Source organism: Takifugu flavidus, chromosome 8 (genome assembly GCF_003711565.1).
Source record: "Takifugu flavidus isolate HTHZ2018 chromosome 8, ASM371156v2, whole genome shotgun sequence".
Classification (NCBI taxonomy): domain Eukaryota; kingdom Metazoa; phylum Chordata; class Actinopteri; order Tetraodontiformes; family Tetraodontidae; genus Takifugu; species Takifugu flavidus.
In genome coordinates this window covers 4,759,135-4,779,690 of record NC_079527.1, presented here as the reverse complement: position 1 = coordinate 4,779,690, position 20,556 = coordinate 4,759,135, and the positions used below count along the sequence as shown (strand labels likewise).

The following is a 20,556-nucleotide window of genomic DNA, read 5'->3' as shown; positions in this document are numbered from 1 at the left end:
TTCCACTCTGATGTCCTTGGGGAGCCAATTTACCGCACACCTGATGACATATGTGTTTATAACGTTCAGCCCATTTTCCATAATAGCTCCGCACGTTGGCAGAGACTTTATTATCATAAACCACGGCCTGAAGTAGATGGATGTTTGAATCTGTGGAGCCAAACACGGCGCTAAGAGAGGATGAAATTTACTCTTTAGTCACTGCTGGGCCGTTCCCCATCAAAATAAAGTTACCAAAAAGCTGAATAACTGAGTGAATTTCATCCTGCGCGGTTCACTGATTTGAGTATTTGCACCACTGTGACATTTATAAATGAAATGGAAGGGAAAACCTGCCGGAACAATTGTTAATCTGCTTCTGCCGGTCCGGCACGGCTGTCTGCACGGCTGCTGCTGCTCTCTCAGCAGGGCAGACAGACAGAGGCGGCGGATCAATATGGGCCGCCGCATTCTTCACAAGAACTGAGCTCCTCTGGATTTAATGGCTTCGTGCCCTATGAAAGGGCCAGAAATTATGACGAACGCAGTCATGGGGGTAAAACCCCAACACCACCAGTCAGCAGCTTCTACTCCTCAGCTGTAGTTGTGCTTCACATTTCAAAAGGTCAGATCACATGAGGTCCTTATATTATATTATATTATATTATATTATATTATATTATATTATATTATATTATATTATATTATATATATATATTATATTATATTATAGTATATTATATTATATTATATTATATTATTATTATATTATATTATATTATGATGCTGGTGAAGGGTTAACTGAGCTGAAGAATGATGTCACTAGTGGATCATCGACATTCTTTTTCCATCCATTCAGACATGTTAGGATTCACTGCTCGGTCATCATAACAAAATAAGTCATTTGGTAACTCGCATGCAGAAGGAATGGAGGAAATAAAGTGTATTTATAGAACTTTTACTGTCTCAGCACCCCCTCTCGGGACATCACAGCAGCGTCTGTGTAGTCAGCCAGCAGATGAAGCAGATGAATAAAATGGTTTGGATGGGATTGCTCATCTGTGGTTCATTTAAGGCGCTGTGTTAGCCACGTCCTTGCTCTGCCCATAATCTTCCAGCGCCTCAACTTTTAAATGAGCCGATTATGCTTCACCGTGCACTGCAGTAGCTCAGATATGAGGGAAGCAGATAAAAGTAGGCGATGGCTCGATCAGAGGTCTTATCCTCTGGCTTTTAGGGCTACGAGATGAGACGAGAGGTTCAGGTGCTGACGATAGCTGATGGATGTGGAGCGTTGACTGCTGACAGATTGTGAGTTCTGGTTTCCGTGACAGCACTCATCTGTGCATGTCTGTATCCTCTTCTTCTCCTTCCTCCGCCCTTTCTCGCATGCCCCAGAGCACGGCTGCGTGACATCATCACTGTGCTGCCGACTCCGGTTACCATGTGGAAGCGGAGACGTGGAAAACCAGTAGCTGGCAACTCCTGCTGACGCGGCTCCCAGTGCGCTGTTGTTACTATGGTTACGGTCGGCCGGTGTTGCACGATACCCGACAGGATCTCTCCACACGTCAGGGTGCCGTCAGCTGTAAACCGCCTAATGGATCGTTAAATTGAGAGGAACAACTCTGCAACATCAGATAGCTACTGTTTGCCTTTGAAAAAACAGTGTGTAACAAAGTGTAAATTGATGTATTTTTGTTTTATTTTGAGCTTTTATCCAGGTGAAAATACTATATCATTATTAACTTAGCCATAGAAGTTGCTCACCCAAACGGGAACTTTGTGGGGGGAGGAAAAAATGGACCAGAACTAATTTAAGTAACACGTTTGAAACTGTTCCCAGTCTCTGCCAGGAAAAGCCGCTGTTTTGTTCACGGCTCATTACATTATTCTTACTTAAATGGTTTGATTGAATCTGTCTTCTTTGTTCGTAGCAGCGAGAACAGCCGCAAGTAAAGAGGTAGAAGATGAGATAAAGGATAGTGCAAGAACCATCTGACATTGCTGTATTTCAATAAAGTTACGCAATTCCTGAGAGTGATCCTGAGAAAATGTATTTAAAATCATGGTGGATGGATGACGTTTCCCCCTGACCTCATCTCATCGGGTTATATAAAAGGATTTGATCTCATCAGATCAGGAGGACATCCTTCCATTCACGCACACACGAAGATATTTCAGGCTTTAGCAGGTTCCGTTGAGATCACCAGTTAACTGGCATAAACCACTGCTGGGTAGATCCCACTACCTTTAATCAGCAACGTCTGCGTTTCCTCCGGACCCACAACAGAGTTACTCCATCACACGATCACACGTCAGTTCAAAACTTTCAGAAAAGTTCTAAGAAGAGGGATTGAAATTGGGCGACAGCTTATCAGTCTTGACGTATTTTAGAGCAAGTCTTCCTGGATTTTGCCCTAATAGACATAGATATCATCATGTCTGGCTACCCTGGAATTAAAACCCAAAAGAGGCTTTGAATAACTTTCCACTTTTACTTTCTGACGGTGTTTTTAAATGACAAAGTGAATATTATCACATATAATATATACAATTATCAGAGTGGTGGTTTCTCCATAGGTTTTTACCCCCAGACTTCAGTAGTAGCCTGAGCTTGAAGCCGTCCTGCAGAACCGCAATCGGTGCCTTAATGAGGCAGAGCGGATCTTAACTGAGCGACTAATTACATTGTCTGACCCAGCAGTGTGGATTAGATGCTGGTGGAGGAACTGGCCTGGCAAGGCCTTCTGACTGCGCCTGAACTAAGAGCCTTCGAGGGTCCTCATGTTAACAACTGGGCAGGAGGAGGAGGGGGGGGCAGAGGGAGAGAGAAGAAAATGACTGTTTACTGTGGGGCTTCAAATCACAGGGATGGATCAGACTTCTCAGCTGCAGCAGGCACGCAACAGATGCTGACATGTCTGAGCAATCCTGTCTGTTGTTTACATCGTTCACACGTGCAGTTTCATTATGAAAGAAATAAAAAGTTGTTTTTTTTTAAAAAAAAAAGGTCCAATCCATAAGCAGTTGTGCACCTATTGTGTTGAACTTTGGTTTGATCCAGCTCTAATGCTGTGCCTCTCATTGTCTTTACCAAGATTCTGATGTTTTTGAACATTACGTGATGCCATTCACAACCTTTACCTGTGTTAGATGTTCAGTGGACACAGAAATTTCACAGAATTGCAACCATCACATTATTTTACTAAGATGACAAACCTGATCTGATTTAAACATAATTTTGCTTAAACACATGGGGATGCTCAGCTAAGAGACTGAGGTCAATAAGCTAAAAAGGAAGCGGCGGCACCTCTGTGTGAAGGACACCGAGGATGTCCACACGGAGAACAGAGGGTTCATTCAGGATGAAGATGGCGCTCAGTGATGGAAACATATTAGATCAAATACAGAGATGAGCAGAGGGTGTGTGAGGCGCAGGCAGAGTACATGCTCGGTGGAGTGTGTGACGGTAGGAAAGATTTATCATTGTCCTTTTGTATGTTAGGGGACACCGGTACCACTCTATGTTTGACAGAATTTATTCATGGGAAAAGAGGTTAAATGGGTTAAAAGTACTTGCACAATATTTAATCTTTTAGGTGTAAAAAGAGTCATTTAAATGCATCCCGTTGTCATTGTGTGTCAAGCACTGGTGCTTTGTTGAATGTCCGGGTCGGGGACGGCTGCATATACCTGCTTTCTCTCAATGTTCCTCAGCCCTCCCGTCAGGGCCAACTGTTAGGAAGGATAATGGTGGGAATGATAACATTACAGACGCGCACAAGGCCAGAGCAGGACGGCCCAGACGCTCCCTGTCAGAGCTCATTACCCTGCGCCTTCTCCCGATCTGCTGTTTCACACACAGCTGAGGCCTTTGAAGGTGCGTTTTACGTTCGTAAAACAGAAGACAGCGAGTTGGAAAATGGGATGAATCACCCACTTGGCCGTTCGCACAATGAGCCCCCGCTGATTATGAAAGTGCTGATCCCCATTTTAAAACAGTCTCTGGCTTTTCCTTTAAACCGGTTTCTCATAATTAGCCCAAACTTCGCCCGTGGCAGCGTGAATCTACCGTGTGCCATATGTGTTCATTAATAGAGGATGCGCCACCATCTGCATGTACATTTATACTCTATATACATATATTTATGAAGTGATATTGTGAGGCGAAGAGCCTCCAATAGGCTGCTGCTCGCTCTGAAGGCACCCACATCACAAATAGGAGAGTGATGATAAGGCTCTCGTTTTGAAATATTGGGGTATTTTTTGATAAGCTGGTTTAGGTTGATTGATGAATAATTTCAGCGGCGCGCTGAAGCCCACAGAAGCCTTTATTGGTCATTTGTGAGTAGTTGGAACTCTGGCGATTCTCTCTGCAGTCTCAGAGAGTTCTGTCAGGACATTTTCTGTTACTCTGTCAAACGGAGGCCCAAAATGAACGGCTGCCTCCGAGCTGCCTGGAAACGGTCTGATCGATGCGGCTGAGCATGGCGGAGGGCTCTGGAAGGGGCAGCACCCACGTAATTAAAGGTTATCGCAGCAGAGAAGCGAAAGAAAGAAACACTATCCACTGGGGAAAGATAACAAGTTCTGGAACCCAGAGGATCGAGACTGACCCGCAGGTTGGCCAAACTCTGTCTTTCATTCTGAAATTAGAAACCCGTTGGGTTCGTCATGCCATGGCACATTTCAGGCAACTAGAAAAACAACCAAATGGACTTTTGAAGATACTGACTTTTTTTCCTGAAATGGGGCCACGTGGCAACAGTCCATCTTCTTTTCTTGTCTGGGCTTATTTTTCTACCTTTTAGATCCAACAGGCAGCATATTTTTCAAGCGTAAAAAGGTTTTATTTTACCTTTAAATTGGCATTAATAGATTTATTCTAGCAATTCGGCAGCTTTTGGTGAAAAAAAACTGAACAGCTGCTCGCCACCTGTCGTTTTCATACGTGGTGGACCAGTATCAGTGTCCAACACCCTCCCAGCAGGTCACCGGGTCATAATTCAACTGTTTTCTTCTCCTCTCCATTCTTGTCTCATTTCCTGCACATTCTGCACAGGATTAATGTGACTCGACACTTTGCTGTTCCGTAAGAAAGCGCCACGATCATTATCATTGCTCCTCCCTGTTCTCCCTGAGGAGGTTTGCTGTTGTCGCTGGAGTAGAGGAGAGAGAATGTAGAATGCACAGATGCGGGTTTTTTAATCGTGTAATATGGATTTTTGGTCACTAAATTTTCATATATATTGAGTGGAGCCCCCTCCAAGAGTGGAGCTGTTGCTTTAATGGACAAATACAGTTTAGTATTCACGCTATTTTTAACATTTCATGTCTGGATGACACCCACAGATGATAAAAAGAGTGCTTGTGGCAGTTTTCCCGTGAGCTGACTTCCTTCTCAGACTGGGTCACAAAACGGCACTCTCCTTAGTGGGCACGGAGGGCTGGATCCAAGCCAGACTTTCTGTCCTATCTGTAAACACTTTCACCTGAGGTTCCATTTACCCTGGTGAAAGCATTTCCTGCCTGGTAGCATGCAAATCCCGGCTTGAATTCAACCCTCGAGGAATGGATTTGACCTCCTCTGATGGGCAAGTCCAATCCATGAAGGCTGGATCCAGCCAGGTTTTGCATCCTACCAGGGAGAAACCGCTTTCACCAGGTAAATGGAACCCCAGGTGAAAGTGTTTACCCGTAGGACAGAAAGTCTGGCTTGGATCCGGCCCTCGAGGACTGGATTTGCCCACCCCTGCCTTAGAGAGTGAGGTCGAGGCTGAGGTCGGCGTGTCACATCCTGCTTGATTTCCTGTCTGATTGCCAGGATTACAGAGGGCGAGAAAGATGACAACCGACACAGAGCCAGTAAACAGAGCAGCGTGTCCAACATAAGCTGCCCCCCAACTATAAAGCTTCAGCACGTGTTTATGGCATCAACAAGTGTTAATATTTAAGTCTTGATGGACTTAAAATGACCCATTTTCTCACATTCCTGGAGCACTGAAGTAGCAGAAGTCTGACTTTTATCACTCCCTCAACAACAGAGAAAATCCAGTCACAACAGCTCTGTTATGAAGATTATGATTCCATTTATGATACCTTGTGTTTGCTGCATCACCTTTGCGCCCATGCGTGTGACCTTTAAATCATGAGGTGCAGCTAAAGGTCACCGGGGAGGGGGTTGTTCTGTCGTCAGGGAGCGCAAACATCCTTTTTATTCAAAACACAAAAGGCTCAGGCTGCTTTAATCAAACGCACAGTGGTTCCCGCTGCTCCTCCAGTGTGATACTAAAAATACTGTCTGAGGCACTTCTCCATTACTTCCTCACTGGAGCTTCAGCATTAAATCCCTCTAATATGGTGGATTATGACCCAGGTCGTAATCTGGCCTCATCAGAGAGCTGCCCCGCCCCCCAAATGGTTAACGGAGCAGCGCGATGGCGCCGTTATCTGCAGCAGAACAGAGAGGTGTTGCTGCAGAGGATGCTCACTATTAATAGGCCACGATGGGGAGCGGCGTCGTGCTTCTGCCGAGGTCCGTGGCAGATGGTTGCTCGCCGCGTCAAGGCCTGTGTCGCACTCGTGTCACATATGGTTTCTCTGTGTGGAGACAGTCGCTGTCAGCTCAGGCGCCTGCAAGTGAGAACAGAAAGGAAGTTGGAGACGGACTGACAAAATGTATGAACAGAGCCGTCATCATCCTCACTATATGAACGTGCACGACGCACGGTGCACGTCTCACTCTGTCGGCGTTGTAAACAAGCCGCATTTCCTGCAAACGTGGCAGATTTAGCTGCCGAAGCTAAAATTAGCAACGTGTCGCCGTTTGCCGATGCCCAACAAGCACAGGAGGTTTGTTGTTCATCCCGAACACTTGTAGCCGCTCACAGAGGGGTCGCGATCATCTCCGACGGCGACCCACAGCACAACTATGGAAAGTAGGGAACGCCTCCGCGGACGTGCCCCTGCGTGTTTTAAGGTGCTCGGTGAGGACATCACGCTGATGCGGGTGAACCAGGGGTGCGCACGCAGCTCGGCAACAGCACACCCCATTTGAAGGGAGATATTTTAAACAATAAATGATGAGCTCACGTGGGTTTAATTTGCCTTTCCATTCGGACAGATGCCAAAACATCTGCTTTGGTCAGGATCCTGGCTCAGTTTGAGATTAAAGCCTGCTTCTTTTTGGGCGGGCAACGCTGAGGGACTTTCAGTTAGATGACTAAACTGCTGTCTCTGTGCAGCGGTTTTATTTGAGACTGTAGTCAAACAGTGTGAAAGCAGACGTGCGAGGACCCAGGAAGGCGGCGTGAGCGCCCGATCGATGGGGGGGGGAGTCGGTGTCAGCACAGTTTTATTACGGTCACAATCTGGCCCGTGAGTGTCGGGGTGACAGATCGTCCGTCAGAGCGCGTCGCCACGGGCAGGAGACTTAAGAAATGGCGCTGATGTCTCTTTGTCCTGTGATGCTCCCCGTCAGCTCCATCATCGGCCCCGGACGGCACAGGCCATCTCTGGCACAGAGGTCAAAGGAGGAACATTGAACAAAGCTGAAGCCCCAGAAACGTTGCGGCGATGCACCGATTCCCTCATTTCCCGTAGTTTGGCCGGAACGCAGGGGCCGACCACGGTCCAAACTCTACATTTCCTCATATTGACTGCAGACGTCTATAAAACCGGACTGATTTCTGCTGATGTCCGCTGTTTGTTCGAGCATCCAGCTGTAATAACAGCTCCTGATTCTTCTACCACCTCCCCCTTTTTGCGTTCTTTATTTCCTCCCTTTTCTCCCATCTCTTCCCGACCTTCATCCCCCCCTTCCCCCCCCCGCCTCTCCCACTTTTCACCGGCACCGACACGGCGCAGCGGCGACAGGCTGCAAAAGCCGTCGCCACGGCAACACATCGCGGTCCGTGGTTCTTGTTGAGAGGAGGAGGGAAATGCATCCTTTGCTGTAGCGGGGAGGGGGGGAATCAGACAATCAAATATTAATTTCTGCAGAGCTCACCCTCCTCGTTTCATGTTGACACAGAGTTTAGATGTGAATTGTTGATTCACTGCGTGTTACTAACGAGTAACGACAAATGTGTGAGCCTGACACACAGCGGAAGACGTGAACGATAGTGTTTTCCAGATATTATGGTTTATTCTATCATCATAACGTGCACGTTTGGCCTGTGGAAATGGAGCAAATGTCAAATGGCAGCAATTTGTGCCTGTTTGAAACGAAGCGGCTTTTATTTCCAAAACACCTTGTTGTTCCAGCATGAAGTGAAGAAATAATACAGGTAGTAACATGGAAATAAACAATGGAGAAAACGGTTTGCATCTATAAAAACAAGCCTCTTATCCAGGGGCAACAGGACCCGGGGAAGGAACTGGGGGAGGGGAAGGGGAGGAATGAGGGGAACAAGGCGATTGGTATTGAGGCTTGACATCTGCAACACACACACACACACACACACACACACACACATTCCTTACAGTTCCTTGCAGACGTAGCTCTGTTCTGCCTCCAACATCACCAGACACACCCCCACAGACACCCACATACATGGATGTTGCACAGATATTGCAAACGGGGGTCATGTTTTTATTCTTATACAGTCGACATATATATATATATGTGTGTGTGTGTGTGTGTGTGTGAATGTATACTGTATATGTAACTGAGCATATTGGAAAACAACACACGCACACATGAATAATTCAGATCACTATAAAAGCTGCACTTGTTTGCGTGAGCAAGGTCACCCACTAACACACTGCCTTAATAAGCCCAGGGTCTGGAATCTCTCTCTCTCTCTGAGACGTGGCTGGAGTCGAGCAGCAGTTCCTGGAACAAAGAACTATGAATCTCCGTCTCCTACTCGTCCTTCTTTTACTCAATTTTGCGCCTCTTGATCTTTTGTTTGCACATCACGGCAGAGAAGACAGAGGGTGTGTGTGTGTATGAGATGAGCTAGAGTAAACAGGGGAGCGTGGAGACACTGGTCCGTCTGTCTCAGCTACCGTCTGCTGTTCTGATGATTACTTACTGGAGGAGAGACAAAGGCAGAGACTGGAGCGAGAGCTGAGAAGAGACAGACTGCTAGCTTGAAGTGTCCCCAACAGTCACTTAAAATCTTGCTTTTCTGCTAATGTTATGCTAATGACATGCTAACTGATTGTTAACACACTTGGCCCGTAGCCCTGTGAGTGGTTCCGTGATACCTGTGTTACTGGTTTAATGACAGCAGTTAAACCCATCTGGGATTAATTGACATCCCATTGTCCTGTAATAATACTGAGTTAAAGGGTTTTATATATCCAGGATGTTGCTCAATAATGGAGTTTTTAAAACAATGTGGATTGTTATTTAGTTCAATACGGCAGCACGGTGAAAGTGTCAGTGTTCAGTCATATTTACCCATAAATGAGCTCTTTTTGAGCCACTTGTTCCTGATCTGATTAGAATCTCTGTTTAAGGCTTCACACATTCACGTTGACGCGACTGAAAGCCTCGAGTTTTGATCCGTCCGTGACCGTCTCCCTGTCTCAATCTGTCTCAACGAGCTTCAGCACTTCTCAGTTGCTGCTTGTTTTCTTCCAAACACACTGACAGGACCATTACTGACCTGACCTTCAGGATTTGTCTTATCTTGGATGCTGGCTCAGTGTTTTATCAACACCTGGAGACTGGAATCTTCCAGTTTAGCCTCTATCAAATCCACAGCTGCCGGAGAAGCTTTATGCCGGAGTCTCGGACGGCCTGATTATTTCCTTATTCAGCATTTGTAGGGTATTATAATGTTTTCACAACTCGAGGGAAGCAGGCAGCGTTCGCAGTCGGGAGTGTGTTGGCCACGAGAGGAGCAGTCAGAGACACAGAGACGTCTGCGCTGCTTTCGTCCAAGACGGAGGAATTCAATAAAAGCTGTCATCAAAATATGAGGGTTTGGATCTGAACAAATCAGCAAAAGTCCCATCGTTTTTTCTGGCTCCATCTGTCACTCTCTCTCTCTCTCTCTCTCTCTCACACACACACACACACAAACACACGGTTCCATGTGGTCATGATGCGGTAATGGGAGTGTCCGCTCCTTTTAGAATGCCAACTTGTCTCTCTTTCCACGGATTAACAGATAAACGTCCACTCACCAAGCGGTGAAACTCCTATTTATGTAGTCTGTATAGATTAGATGTTAAATAAGAGATTTGGCCGTTTTTGTCCTCAGCTTTAAAACAAATAAAAGCCTCAACAAGCATGTGAAGGAAACATGATTCTATTTTCTGTACCGTCTATTGTTTGACATAGTAAAGCAGCAACTCTGGGATTCACGGTACTCCGGTCGCTTCAGGTGAGGGAAAATCGGATTAGTTCTGCGCGGCGTCCTCTGTTCCCGGCTCGTCCACGGCGGTCCCATCTCCTGTCGCGGTGAACCTGTGTGACGGGCCGTAACCTGACAAGGCTGTTAAAACCTTTTTGTTGCTAAAAATATCGGCCCGGCCGTAAAAGCTCCCGGGACGTTTCTCCGCTCTGTCACCCTGCATCCCAGCCCAGGAATGTTTCTATCTGTCTCTGTTTTCATGTACAAGTGTTGCTCTGTCTTCAGGAGTTCCTTTCTCCCTCTTCTTCTTGGCACATTTTACCTTCCTTCTTCAACATGTAACGTCAGGTCTTTGCTCTGCACTCTGAGCATGGAGGCCGATCAGGCTCCAGATCAGATTGGATCTGCGGGAGGAGAGGTCACGCTGTGCTCCCTTGTCCGTGACGGAGGGATGATAAGATCTCTTTCCACCCGTCTCTTTCTGCTTGTTCTCCACCAGTCTTTTTGAAGGCTTTTCCAGCCGTCTTTTCAATATTCCCATTAGATTCCCGTCCCTGCTCAGAGGGCCATAAATATAGATAAGAAGACGGGAGAGCAAAATCTCTGAGGATGGAGAGGCAGAAGACAGAAGCAGAAGCGGTTGGAGATACGATCGGATGCCAGTTATCTCACCTGCAACAGTAGAACAGTGGAATTGTAGAGCTTTAGGCTGAAATATGAGAACCCATGAGTGTGTTAGCATGTGTGTGTGTTAGCATGTGTGTGTGTATACGACGTGTGCAGTGATATGAGCGGAGCCTGATGTGCATTCGATTAGTTGATTGCTTGGTTTCTACTTCATCTGTGTAACATTGAAAGAACATCGATACAAGAGGACCTCCGCATGTTTGGATGTTAGCATTGGCTTCGACGCGTCTGAATGGGATGGATCATTCCAACGGCCTGCAGCCAGTCAGGCCTTCCATGATCAGGCACACAGATCGATCAGTCATTATTAAACTGTTTGCATGTTTGCAAAGTGGGTTAAGAGAGAAGAGGGAAATGAATAGAGAAATAAAGATCAAAGGTCAGAAAACGGACTGACGAGAGGTCAGAATGAAAGAGAATGAGGAATTAAAATAACAGCTGTCTGCGGTGATGCTCTGCTCCCAGACGTGCCGGAACGTATTGAAGAAAGAGGCTGAGAGTTCTCACCTTTATTGTTGTTCATTGCAGAGAAAGTGGCTTGTTGCTATGGAAACGGATGGATCCCTATGAGCAGTGCCACTTACCGGTACACTGCAGCATCTCCTGTGTGTGTGTGTGGGAGAGAGAGCGATCATGATTAGCTCTGATTGGGAGGTTGAGTGGTGTGAGCATTAACGATCAGTCCACTCTTTGTTTTTTTTGTCATTTCCATTGATTTTTCTCCGTCACTCTTTCGTCGGCCCCGTTGGCTCCGTTAGCCTCGGCTCCCTGAGTTGCTTCTTTCGGACCCCCGATGAATTGAACACGCATGAAAATAATATCCAAAGCTTTAAATCAGAGATGGCAAACAGCCGCCTTGTCTCTCACTCACTAATCTCGCTCTCTGTTGCAGAACTCCCAGAAGAAACGAGCGGCAAGGCCGACTAACAAGCCCGACAAGAAGCTTTGTCCACAGGTGATAACAGAACTACACACACACACACACACACACACACACACACAATGACATGACAAAGGAAGCCAACTGATCCTGGAGCAGACTGCAGGGTCCAGACATTGAGTCTTGATTTTAGTTGCGTGAGAATACATTTAGTGTTTTTGGTGCTTGTTGAGGGTTTTTTCGTGTGTGTGTCAGCATTGGATGAGGCTGCTGCCATCTTTCTGTAACTGTAACAGCTGAAACAGCGTCAGAGGGATCGTTTCCATCAGATTCAGAGCAGTTTTTTAGTTAGCTGCGCAGTTCCTGAAGGCAGGGACACGGGATGTAAATATGCTGCAAGGTCACGAAGTGGAATACACACCCCCATGAGAGAAGACTGAAAAGGAGCACCTTAGACGCATGGTGTCTCCTTCAGTGTCTGTAACAGCTTCCTTCTTTCTTCTCCTGCCCCGCAACAACTGGACCTCAGACCAAACGCAGCAGGTTTTTCTGCTGCCACCTGTCTGAAACGTCCCTTTGACCCATTTCCTTCAGGGATCCCAGGATTTATCCAGATCCATTATTCTGTCAGTTTACTTAGTCAAGAGTTTTTCACCTGTAAAAAACACTCAACTTTAATGAAATGCTGGGAGACGAGGGTTTATGGCATGTGTGGTTATCGTCCCCTTGGGCTAAAACTGTTGTGTTCATTTATTTTAATACACCATTTAGTAATAGTCAAATCCACACATTGACTGAGTTGTGGAATTTAGCCATAACACTTTGGGGAGACAAATGCCACTTTAGTGACCTTACCTGCCACATACTCAGCATTAGAAGTGTATGGTTTTACAGGGCGGCTATAAATATACCATAAACACAGTAACTCTCCACTGTCTCTCTCAGCCGGCTGTGCCTCCGCTCAAAAGCACAAACCATAAATGGCTTCAAATCCGCGGCTCGTTTCATGCCGTTGGAAACACTCCACAGGGTGTAGAACAAACAGGGCCGCTCGCGAGGAACGTGTGCGCGGGCTTGGGGCAGCAGCAATGGGGAGACAGGCAGCCGGGGGGGGGTCATGAGTTTTAAAAGGAGCTAAGAACATACACGGCTATAGGTGGAAAAATGGGAGCGCTTTCAGCACTTTGAGTGACACTTAAATCCGAACACGTCTTCAGCCCTGATCCCACTACAGGATTTTAGCCCAGTCGTAAGGTCTCCTCCCCCAAATTGGGGCGCGACGTTCTTTAAGTGTGAACATTGATGCTGGATATCTGGCGTGCTAGATATCTCAATGATGTAAACAGAGCTACACCCAATGAGAGCAGAAACGGGAGGTACGGTGGTGGGGGGGGGGCTCATGAGTTTTTGATACAAAACGAGACAAAGTAGAACCGTCGGCCACACCTCTACCAACAGAGAGTGTGACTCAGCCTTTATTGCTACATGCAGCTGCAGGTGTTGCAACAGTGATCATTGATTAAATCTAAATGCACAAATGCTGCAAATGTATGCAAATGGTGATAAAAACCCATTAAAGTTCAATTTATAACACAGATACAGATACAGTCAGGCTGCATCTGTGTGTTTGTTCTACCGCTGTCCCCTGGTAAGGACTCTATGACTGCTAATGTAAGCCTACAGTACAGGACATTTGCATTATTGAGCACCCATTACGCAAATGTCCACTGGCAGAGAGGCGCAGGTCAGCCAGCAAGTGGCAGATAAAGCGCTGCACACTGAAGTGGCATCACTGTGTCCTGACTCCCTGAACTGCTAGCTCTTAGCAACCAGGTGGCTCCAACCTCAGCGTTTGATTGTTTATAGATCTGTAGATCAACACAATGCTGACGAGCATCACAGGGCTCAGGGTTTAGACAAGCCCGCAGAAAAAGCCCTCTGACTAAATCCTCACACGCTTCACACGTGACCTCTAGCTTCTGACTAATTTAGCGCCTCGGGGAAGATTTAACGGCTGCTTCTCAACTCGGTCAACAGCGTGAAGCTAACATTTACGCTAGCCTTTTATAAATAGCTATTAACGAAAGGATTAGCATCACGGCTTAGTATCTCTGACGCCTCAAACCATTCCAGTTAAATGTCACCCTTGATGGACGTTGATGCCGCCTCCTCTTGTCGTGTGGTTAAATTGGCTCTCCTGTCTCTGCACCCGCCGCTGCAGGAGGACAGCTCAGACCTGAAGTGTCAGCTCCATTTTGCTAAAGAGGAGTCGGCGCTGATGTGCAAGAAGCTGACCAAGCTGGTGAAAGACAGCGAGGCCATGAAGGAGGAGCTGGCCAAGTACAGGTCACTCTACGGGGACGTCAACGCCTCGCTGACCGTGGAGGAGGTGAGTGAGACGGAGCGTGGAACATGGCCAGATGAGTTTTGAGCGCGTTAGCGGCGACAGATTGGCAGGTATGACCATGAAACAGGAAGTCCAAGGCTGGGTTCTTCTTCCTTACTGGTACGGTTTTTCCAACTTTTCCAGGCTGTGCAACATCCTCCCACGTCCGATCTGAGTTTGTGACTTCGGCCGACTGTTGATTAGCGTGTCTCACTCAACAGGTCGCCGACTCCCCCCACACCCGCGAAGCGGAGATCAGGGTTCACCTGAAGCTGGTGGAGGAGGAGGCCAACCTGCTGAGCCGGCGCATTGTGGAGCTCGAGGTGGAGAACCGGGGCCTCCGTGCTGAGATGGAGGACATGAAGGCACCACAAGGTCAGATGGAACTCACGATATTCATACGAGTGAAAAAGTAAACGATTTCATTCAATGTGTGCACAAATTGCACAACATTGGCAATGTCACAGTCAGTCTTATGAAATATGGTAAACAAACATGAGCTTCTCTATTTATAGATATGAATCAGTCTAATTGTAGCGTTGTCGTACTTTGAAACAATGGCAGGAAACAAGGCGGCACTTTCCAGTACAGTAAAATGGGAGGGCCGCGATGTAAAGGGTGACCTTTAGCCCCGGCTTAGTGGCTCATTTTGACTTTTATTCATTGCATATTCCCACCAACACCGAAATGTCTTGGGTCTAGATGGTCCTCAGGATCTCGCCGGTGTTAGCGGTGGTCTCGGCACCGGCGTCGGCCTTGGAGGTGCTGTGGCTCTTGGCGGAGGGGCCTCTTCTGAGAACGTCATGGAGCTCCAGCGACACCTTCAGTTCGTGGAGGAGGAGGCGGAGCTGCTGAGGAGATCTTTAATCGAGATGGAGGAACAGAACAAGCTCCTCATGAACGAGATCAACCGCTACAAATCTGACCTCCCGCCGCCGGCGTCCGCGCTGTCCCCCAGCTCCCTGTCATCGCTGGCCGACGGGCTGCTCAACGACAGTCCCGTCCACGCCTTACAGGACGGGGCGGTGCTCATCAGCACGGACGCGCCGGCCCAGGACGAGGAGCTCCGGGTGGCCCGGCTCCAGATCGGGGAACTGAGCGGGAAGGTTAAGAAGCTGCAGTACGAGAATCGCGTGCTGCTCTCCAACCTGCAGCGCTGCGACCTGGCCTCCTACCACTCCCCCTCCTCGTCCTCACTGCGTCTGGCCCTGGACACCGATGCGGAGGCCGGGGATTCAGCCGAGTGCCTTCCCACCAGGTAGTCGGGTTCTCTCAGTGCTGATCGAAGATTTCATTTGTCAAGAGGAGCGTTATTCCTCGTGGTGGTCTCCTGAGTGGTTGAGCAGGTCCGACTAAGCGGTTTTACCTCTGCACAGCCCATCCCAGCGCAAAGAGCCCGTGGGGGGCGAGAACAACACCCTGGAGGTCAAGGAACGGAGAAAGCAGGCCGAGAACGCAGCCGACTCAGCAGCAGCGCTCCACGAGTGCCTGGGGCAGAAGGACCACAACGTCCTGCTGGCCATGAGGGACCAGGCTCGTCTGGTTTCTACAGCAATACAGCTCCTGACCTCCCCGGAGTCCAGCTGCCTCCATACGTCCCCGGACGACCTGGACAAGCCCCACAGCCAGGTAGGCGTCCTCCCAGAGAAGTCACACCACCCTTTGAAAGGCCTTTTTCAAGTGTTCGACCTCCACTTTTAATGTTTGTTTCCATTTTCTCAGCAGCCCTCTGGGCTTCCAACAACCACTGACCGATGAGATCTTTTCTGTTGCCCAGATTTCGGAGCTCTCAGATCTGGTGGAGCGGCCTTTGGTCGCCGCTCTGACCAGCAGGCTCCAGGCCCTGCACGCACACCTCCAGGCGTTCGTGGAGCAGGTGGACGGCCTGGTGAAACCCGCCGCAGGAAAGGACACTGAGGAGGGCGGAGAGTCTCCCCCGGCCCCCAACGGCAGCCCCCTCCCCTGCCCTGACAACACCCAGGATGGAGCCAACCCTGCAGAGAAGGTAAACGCGAAGGACATCCTCCTCTTCACACCTTTCACACCCTTTCTCTTTCCGTTATCAGTGATTATTTCTGCTGGAATTTAATTTATATTGCTTTTTCTATTCAAGGTTCAGAGTTTTATCATGTTTTGGCTGAACAACACCCCTAATGCTCATCCGAACCGCTGCTTTAATTTTAAGTCTGGAGTATGGATTTACACTACACAATCAAATCTGATGATTCGCCCGCAGCACGAAGCAAATTATGGGCTTTTCATTACCTTTGGCCCAAGAGATGGAGTTAAAAACGAAACTCTGAATGAACAAAACACCCTCCGGTGCTTGTTGGCTCGGACGTGTTCAGATTTGAGCTGCTAGTGTAAACGTCTCCACCCAGTTTTACCCGTGCCGTCTGCATGCCGCTCCGCTCCTGACCTGGTGTGCATATGCTGCTTTGGGCCTCGAATGGAGCCTGCTGGTTGTGTGGATTCAGCGAAATTCTTAAGAACTGATATGGCACTATTCATTTGCAGATTGTCCGCCACACAATGTAAAAACAATTATAATCTCTACTTATCTGCAGTCCAAATGTGTGACTGCGCTGAATGTGGAGGCAGCAGCATGATTATGACTTATGGCTCCAAGCAAGCCAGAAGTTTGTCGCTCTTTTGGTTCAAATGACTTTAAATGTTGATCTATTCTATTTTAGCTCTTTATTCAATCCCAAACTGTAGATGATTGAACAGACAGACTATTAAAATGTTTTATTTCTCTGCAAATCCAACAGAAAATTGACTGGGAAAATATTCGTGTGTGCAGTTTCTTTTAGAGTCTGCAGAAAAGGAAACAAAATGGAAGAAACTTCCTGTTTTAATTATTATTTTACCGGTAATTAACAAGATCACTGTTTCTGAGTAGCTGAGTAACATGCTAGCTAGCTAACCCAGGCCCGTTACCTCTATTAATACAGTTTTATAGACCTTCAGATGGGAATGTTTTAACACTTTCTCAGCTTTTAATCATGCAAATGAAGGTATACTCTTTTAAGCATCGTTCTACCAGTAAATCCAGATGTGCATTTATCTTAAATGTCTAAATTTCAAACCCAATTTTAAAGTTTTTTACTGTGAGTCAGTCATGTGGGATTTTGTTGACTTAAGACTTGATCATTCGGTTTCAACGCCGCGTTGGTTGTTTTTGTCTGTTTGGCAGAAAGAGCAGATTCTTTGTTCAATAAATAAATCTGGAGTACGGATTTAATTCACTTCAAATCCGAGTTAATTGTGGAATTAGACATTTTAATGTTAAGACTCCATTAGAGGCCGGTTCTGAGTCCAAACACCCCTCCGATCTTTCCTCCCTTTTCTTTTCTCTCCCTCCTCCCCCCTTCCCCTCTGCACGGGCACCATCACCGGCTGCACTTCACACCCCCATCCCTCTTTCACGCCTCAACCTTTCCCCACTTCCCACCTCACCTCACCTCCCTCTTTGTCCCGCGCTCTTCCCTCCTTTTTCCTCTGCACCCGTATCTTCTCACTGAATTGCTCGCCCACCCGTTTGCTTGCTCCGACCTGTCATTCTAACCGCCTTACTCCTTCTCTTGCCCCGTCCATCCGTGGTTTTCCCCCCTCCCCCCTCCCCATCGCTGTCTCCCCTTTCTCTCCGTACCTGGATGTCTGGGTCCTCCTCTCCCTCTCCAGGCCTTCATTCTCCCCTTCATCCTCCTGTTTGGTCTCTTCTCCACCCTGTCTTTCTCCTCTCTGACCAAGCTCTTTTTTCTCTACATCCTTTTCTTCGTCTTGTGAGATTCACACTCATCATACGCACGGACACGATTTTGGTTTAAATTTTTGTCTTCTTGTGTCGTCTTGTCCTTTCTTTCTTTCTTTTCCATCACTGTCCGTTTTGTTCCACGACTTCTCCTCCTCCTCCCCGTCTCGCCTCTTCTCCTCTATGATTTTACATTATTTTTCCTTTTTTTCCTTCATGAACTTGCCCATGCACGCAGCAGCCTGATTACAGGGACCAATCAGAACCAGACATGAAAAGCAGACCCGAGGAGACCCATCTATCAGACCTCACTGAGCAGCAGAAACAGGACAACAGCCAGCTGGGACAGGCGGAGACGGAGGCAGATGTGCTGGTGGGTCACTGCACAAACACACGTGCAGCCAAACTGCACTCTAAAGAAGCGCTCTGGTTTCAGGACGTGAGGCTGCGTTTGCTAGTCTGATGGCATTAAAGTGCATCTCGTGCCGGCTGAAGCGTTTACAGGGGTGGACCACCTGTAATTGTGGCTCCTTCTAATCCTTCAGCAGAAGGAAAGGATGAATGAATTCATTTCCCTTTGGCACACGGCCCTGCCTGCTGTAGTAATGAAAAAGTGAATCTATAGTCGTGCCCTCCGTTGAACTTTAATGAAGTTCTCATCCGGAACCTTTCCCTCAAATATGGAAATTATGGAAACGATTGATTCACTCTATAAAGTACAAAGTACTGTTCTCAGCTGGGGCTTACAGGCTTGTCCCCAGGGCAGTTTTCTTTTCACCCTCTCACCCTCACATGATCCTCTTTCTAACCCTCTGAACACACACTAATGAGAATAGGAAAACAGAGAAAGTGGGCAATTCCATGCCTGGTCTGACTGTGATGCACACATGTTCCCGATATAACAGGGAAGATTTACAGACTATCTGGTTCTCTCTGAGGTCATTTCTCTCTAACCTCATGTCTATTATTATTATTATTATTTACTATCTGCCTGATGCATCGCTGCTCATCACGCAGACAGAGCTGTCTCTAACCCTTAGAGATACACAGAGCACTCACTCCACTTTTTAATCCAGTAAACCCTGAGATTCAGCCGCTGGCTTCTTCTGCTAATGATGTCATGTGGTTCACACAGCTGCATTCCCGATTAGAAGGAGTCGGTCGTGGTGTTTTCCTGTTTTTGGACAAATATACATGTCAGCCTGACGACAACTAAACTGATGGAAGGAAGAAAACGTCTGATAAGTTGCAGAAGTTTTTCAAAAGTAATAACAGAGAAAGGAGGGCGCTTGTGTTCAGGACGTCGTGCGCTGATTCATCCAACGTACGCGCGGCCTGGGTGACCAAAGGCTCAGTTACAGCGATGCAGGCGCACACACGTGTGTTGTAGCCGGCGTGGTTTTAGCGTTAGCAACGCCGTAGCGTAAACAAGCGCAAACAATGACTTCACTGTCGGGTGTGGGACAGGAAGAGAAGTCTTTTGTTTGGATGACCGGTTGATGGCGTGTCTCCATGGTGACGGTGGATGTCTCTGCATATTTTCCAAGCTGAGAGCTTCTGGAATTAACTCTCGCACTTTAATTTTGGAGCCCTTTAAATCGCAACACTCATTTAAAATGTAATGCGCACACTGATGCATGCGTTCATTTATTGCATTATGGGATGCCGTTAAAGCACGCACGCTTGCTCAGATGATGGATAAAGTGCAATTGCGCTCTTCTTCACAGTAAATGAGCCGCTTCAAAAGTGAGATGGCAGCGTCTGAGGGTGGGGTGGAGGGTGATGGAGGGCTGAGCAGGAGCCCACTGGAGGGGGAAAGAGGACATTAGTGGTACTGAGGTGGGTCGATGGGTCGCGGTCAAACAGCATCGTGGGGAGGTTGCGCAAGAGGAGGTTAGGGTAGCACGTAAATGTTTAGCATTTGTCGAGCTTGTCACTACGCTTCTCTGACCTGTTTTATTAGTATTGCCAGTCCTGTTCAATCAATGATATTTTGTTCTTACTTCCATCTCCAGCATGTCCAGTCCAGTGCCTTCCGAGGTAGTCAGTCCAACATGGAGGAGTCAGCCAACGGGCAGCTGCAGAAGCTGGATGATGAAATGGAAACAACACTCAGGCTTATGCAAGTAAGTTTGGAAGATAAGATTCCATGAGCTGCTCGAACCGGTGCATGCAAGCTATCTGATGCATCATGGGAGGACATTCTGCTCCTATCATATTCTACAATGAGACATATTTTATTTTAAAATGAAGAACTGCTTTGAAATGTTCTTTACCTGGCAGCTGCAGGAGGAGCACCAGAAGGCTCTGCTGCGGAGGGATTTCCAGGTGCAGAGTTTGGGCCTCCAGGCTCGGCTGCAGCAGAAGCTGTGGAGTCAGGAGAGGACTCTGCTGGTGCAGGAGTCCCAGCACCTGAAACAGGCCTTATTGCTGCTCAGCCTCAAGCTGCGCTGCTTCCTCAAACAATGGAGGCTGGGCTGCAAGAAGGACACGGAGTGGAAGGACATTCTGGAGGTACGGGGCTGTGGGAAAGGTTGTGCCACGTAAACATCAAACA

General features: G+C 47.6%; 1 protein-coding gene and 1 long non-coding RNA gene across 5 annotated transcripts in view; one reads left to right on the top strand and one right to left on the bottom strand.

Moving 5' to 3' along the window:
• Positions 1-20,556, top strand: part of soga1 (suppressor of glucose, autophagy associated 1) — a 47,600-nt gene that overhangs the window by 16,640 nt on the left and 10,404 nt on the right. The window contains exons 5-13 of one of the 2 annotated variants that reach the window (XM_057039921.1): positions 11,872-11,934; positions 14,081-14,248; positions 14,467-14,620; positions 14,948-15,503; positions 15,622-15,874; positions 16,023-16,250; positions 18,241-18,372; positions 20,015-20,125; positions 20,283-20,513. In XM_057039921.1, the coding sequence (XP_056895901.1) occupies positions 11,872-11,934; positions 14,081-14,248; positions 14,467-14,620; positions 14,948-15,503; positions 15,622-15,874; positions 16,023-16,250; positions 18,241-18,372; positions 20,015-20,125; positions 20,283-20,513 (1,896 nt within the window). Of the gene's footprint in view, positions 1-11,871; positions 11,935-14,080; positions 14,249-14,466; positions 14,621-14,947; positions 15,504-15,621; positions 15,875-16,022; positions 16,251-18,237; positions 18,373-20,014; positions 20,126-20,282; positions 20,514-20,556 lie in introns of both variants that reach the window. The other variant, XM_057039920.1, reaches the window with a different exon arrangement.
• Positions 5,230-20,416, bottom strand: LOC130529566 (uncharacterized). 3 transcript variants are annotated; one of them, XR_008951610.1, is made up of 6 exons: positions 20,276-20,416; positions 20,003-20,086; positions 19,059-19,173; positions 11,487-11,582; positions 10,261-10,964; positions 5,230-6,615 (listed from the first exon to the last, which is right to left on the bottom strand). It is a non-coding gene; the product is annotated as an uncharacterized LOC130529566 (long non-coding RNA). The 3 variants fall into 3 exon arrangements; XR_008951611.1 differs by lacking the exon at positions 10,261-10,964; XR_008951612.1 differs by lacking the exon at positions 19,059-19,173.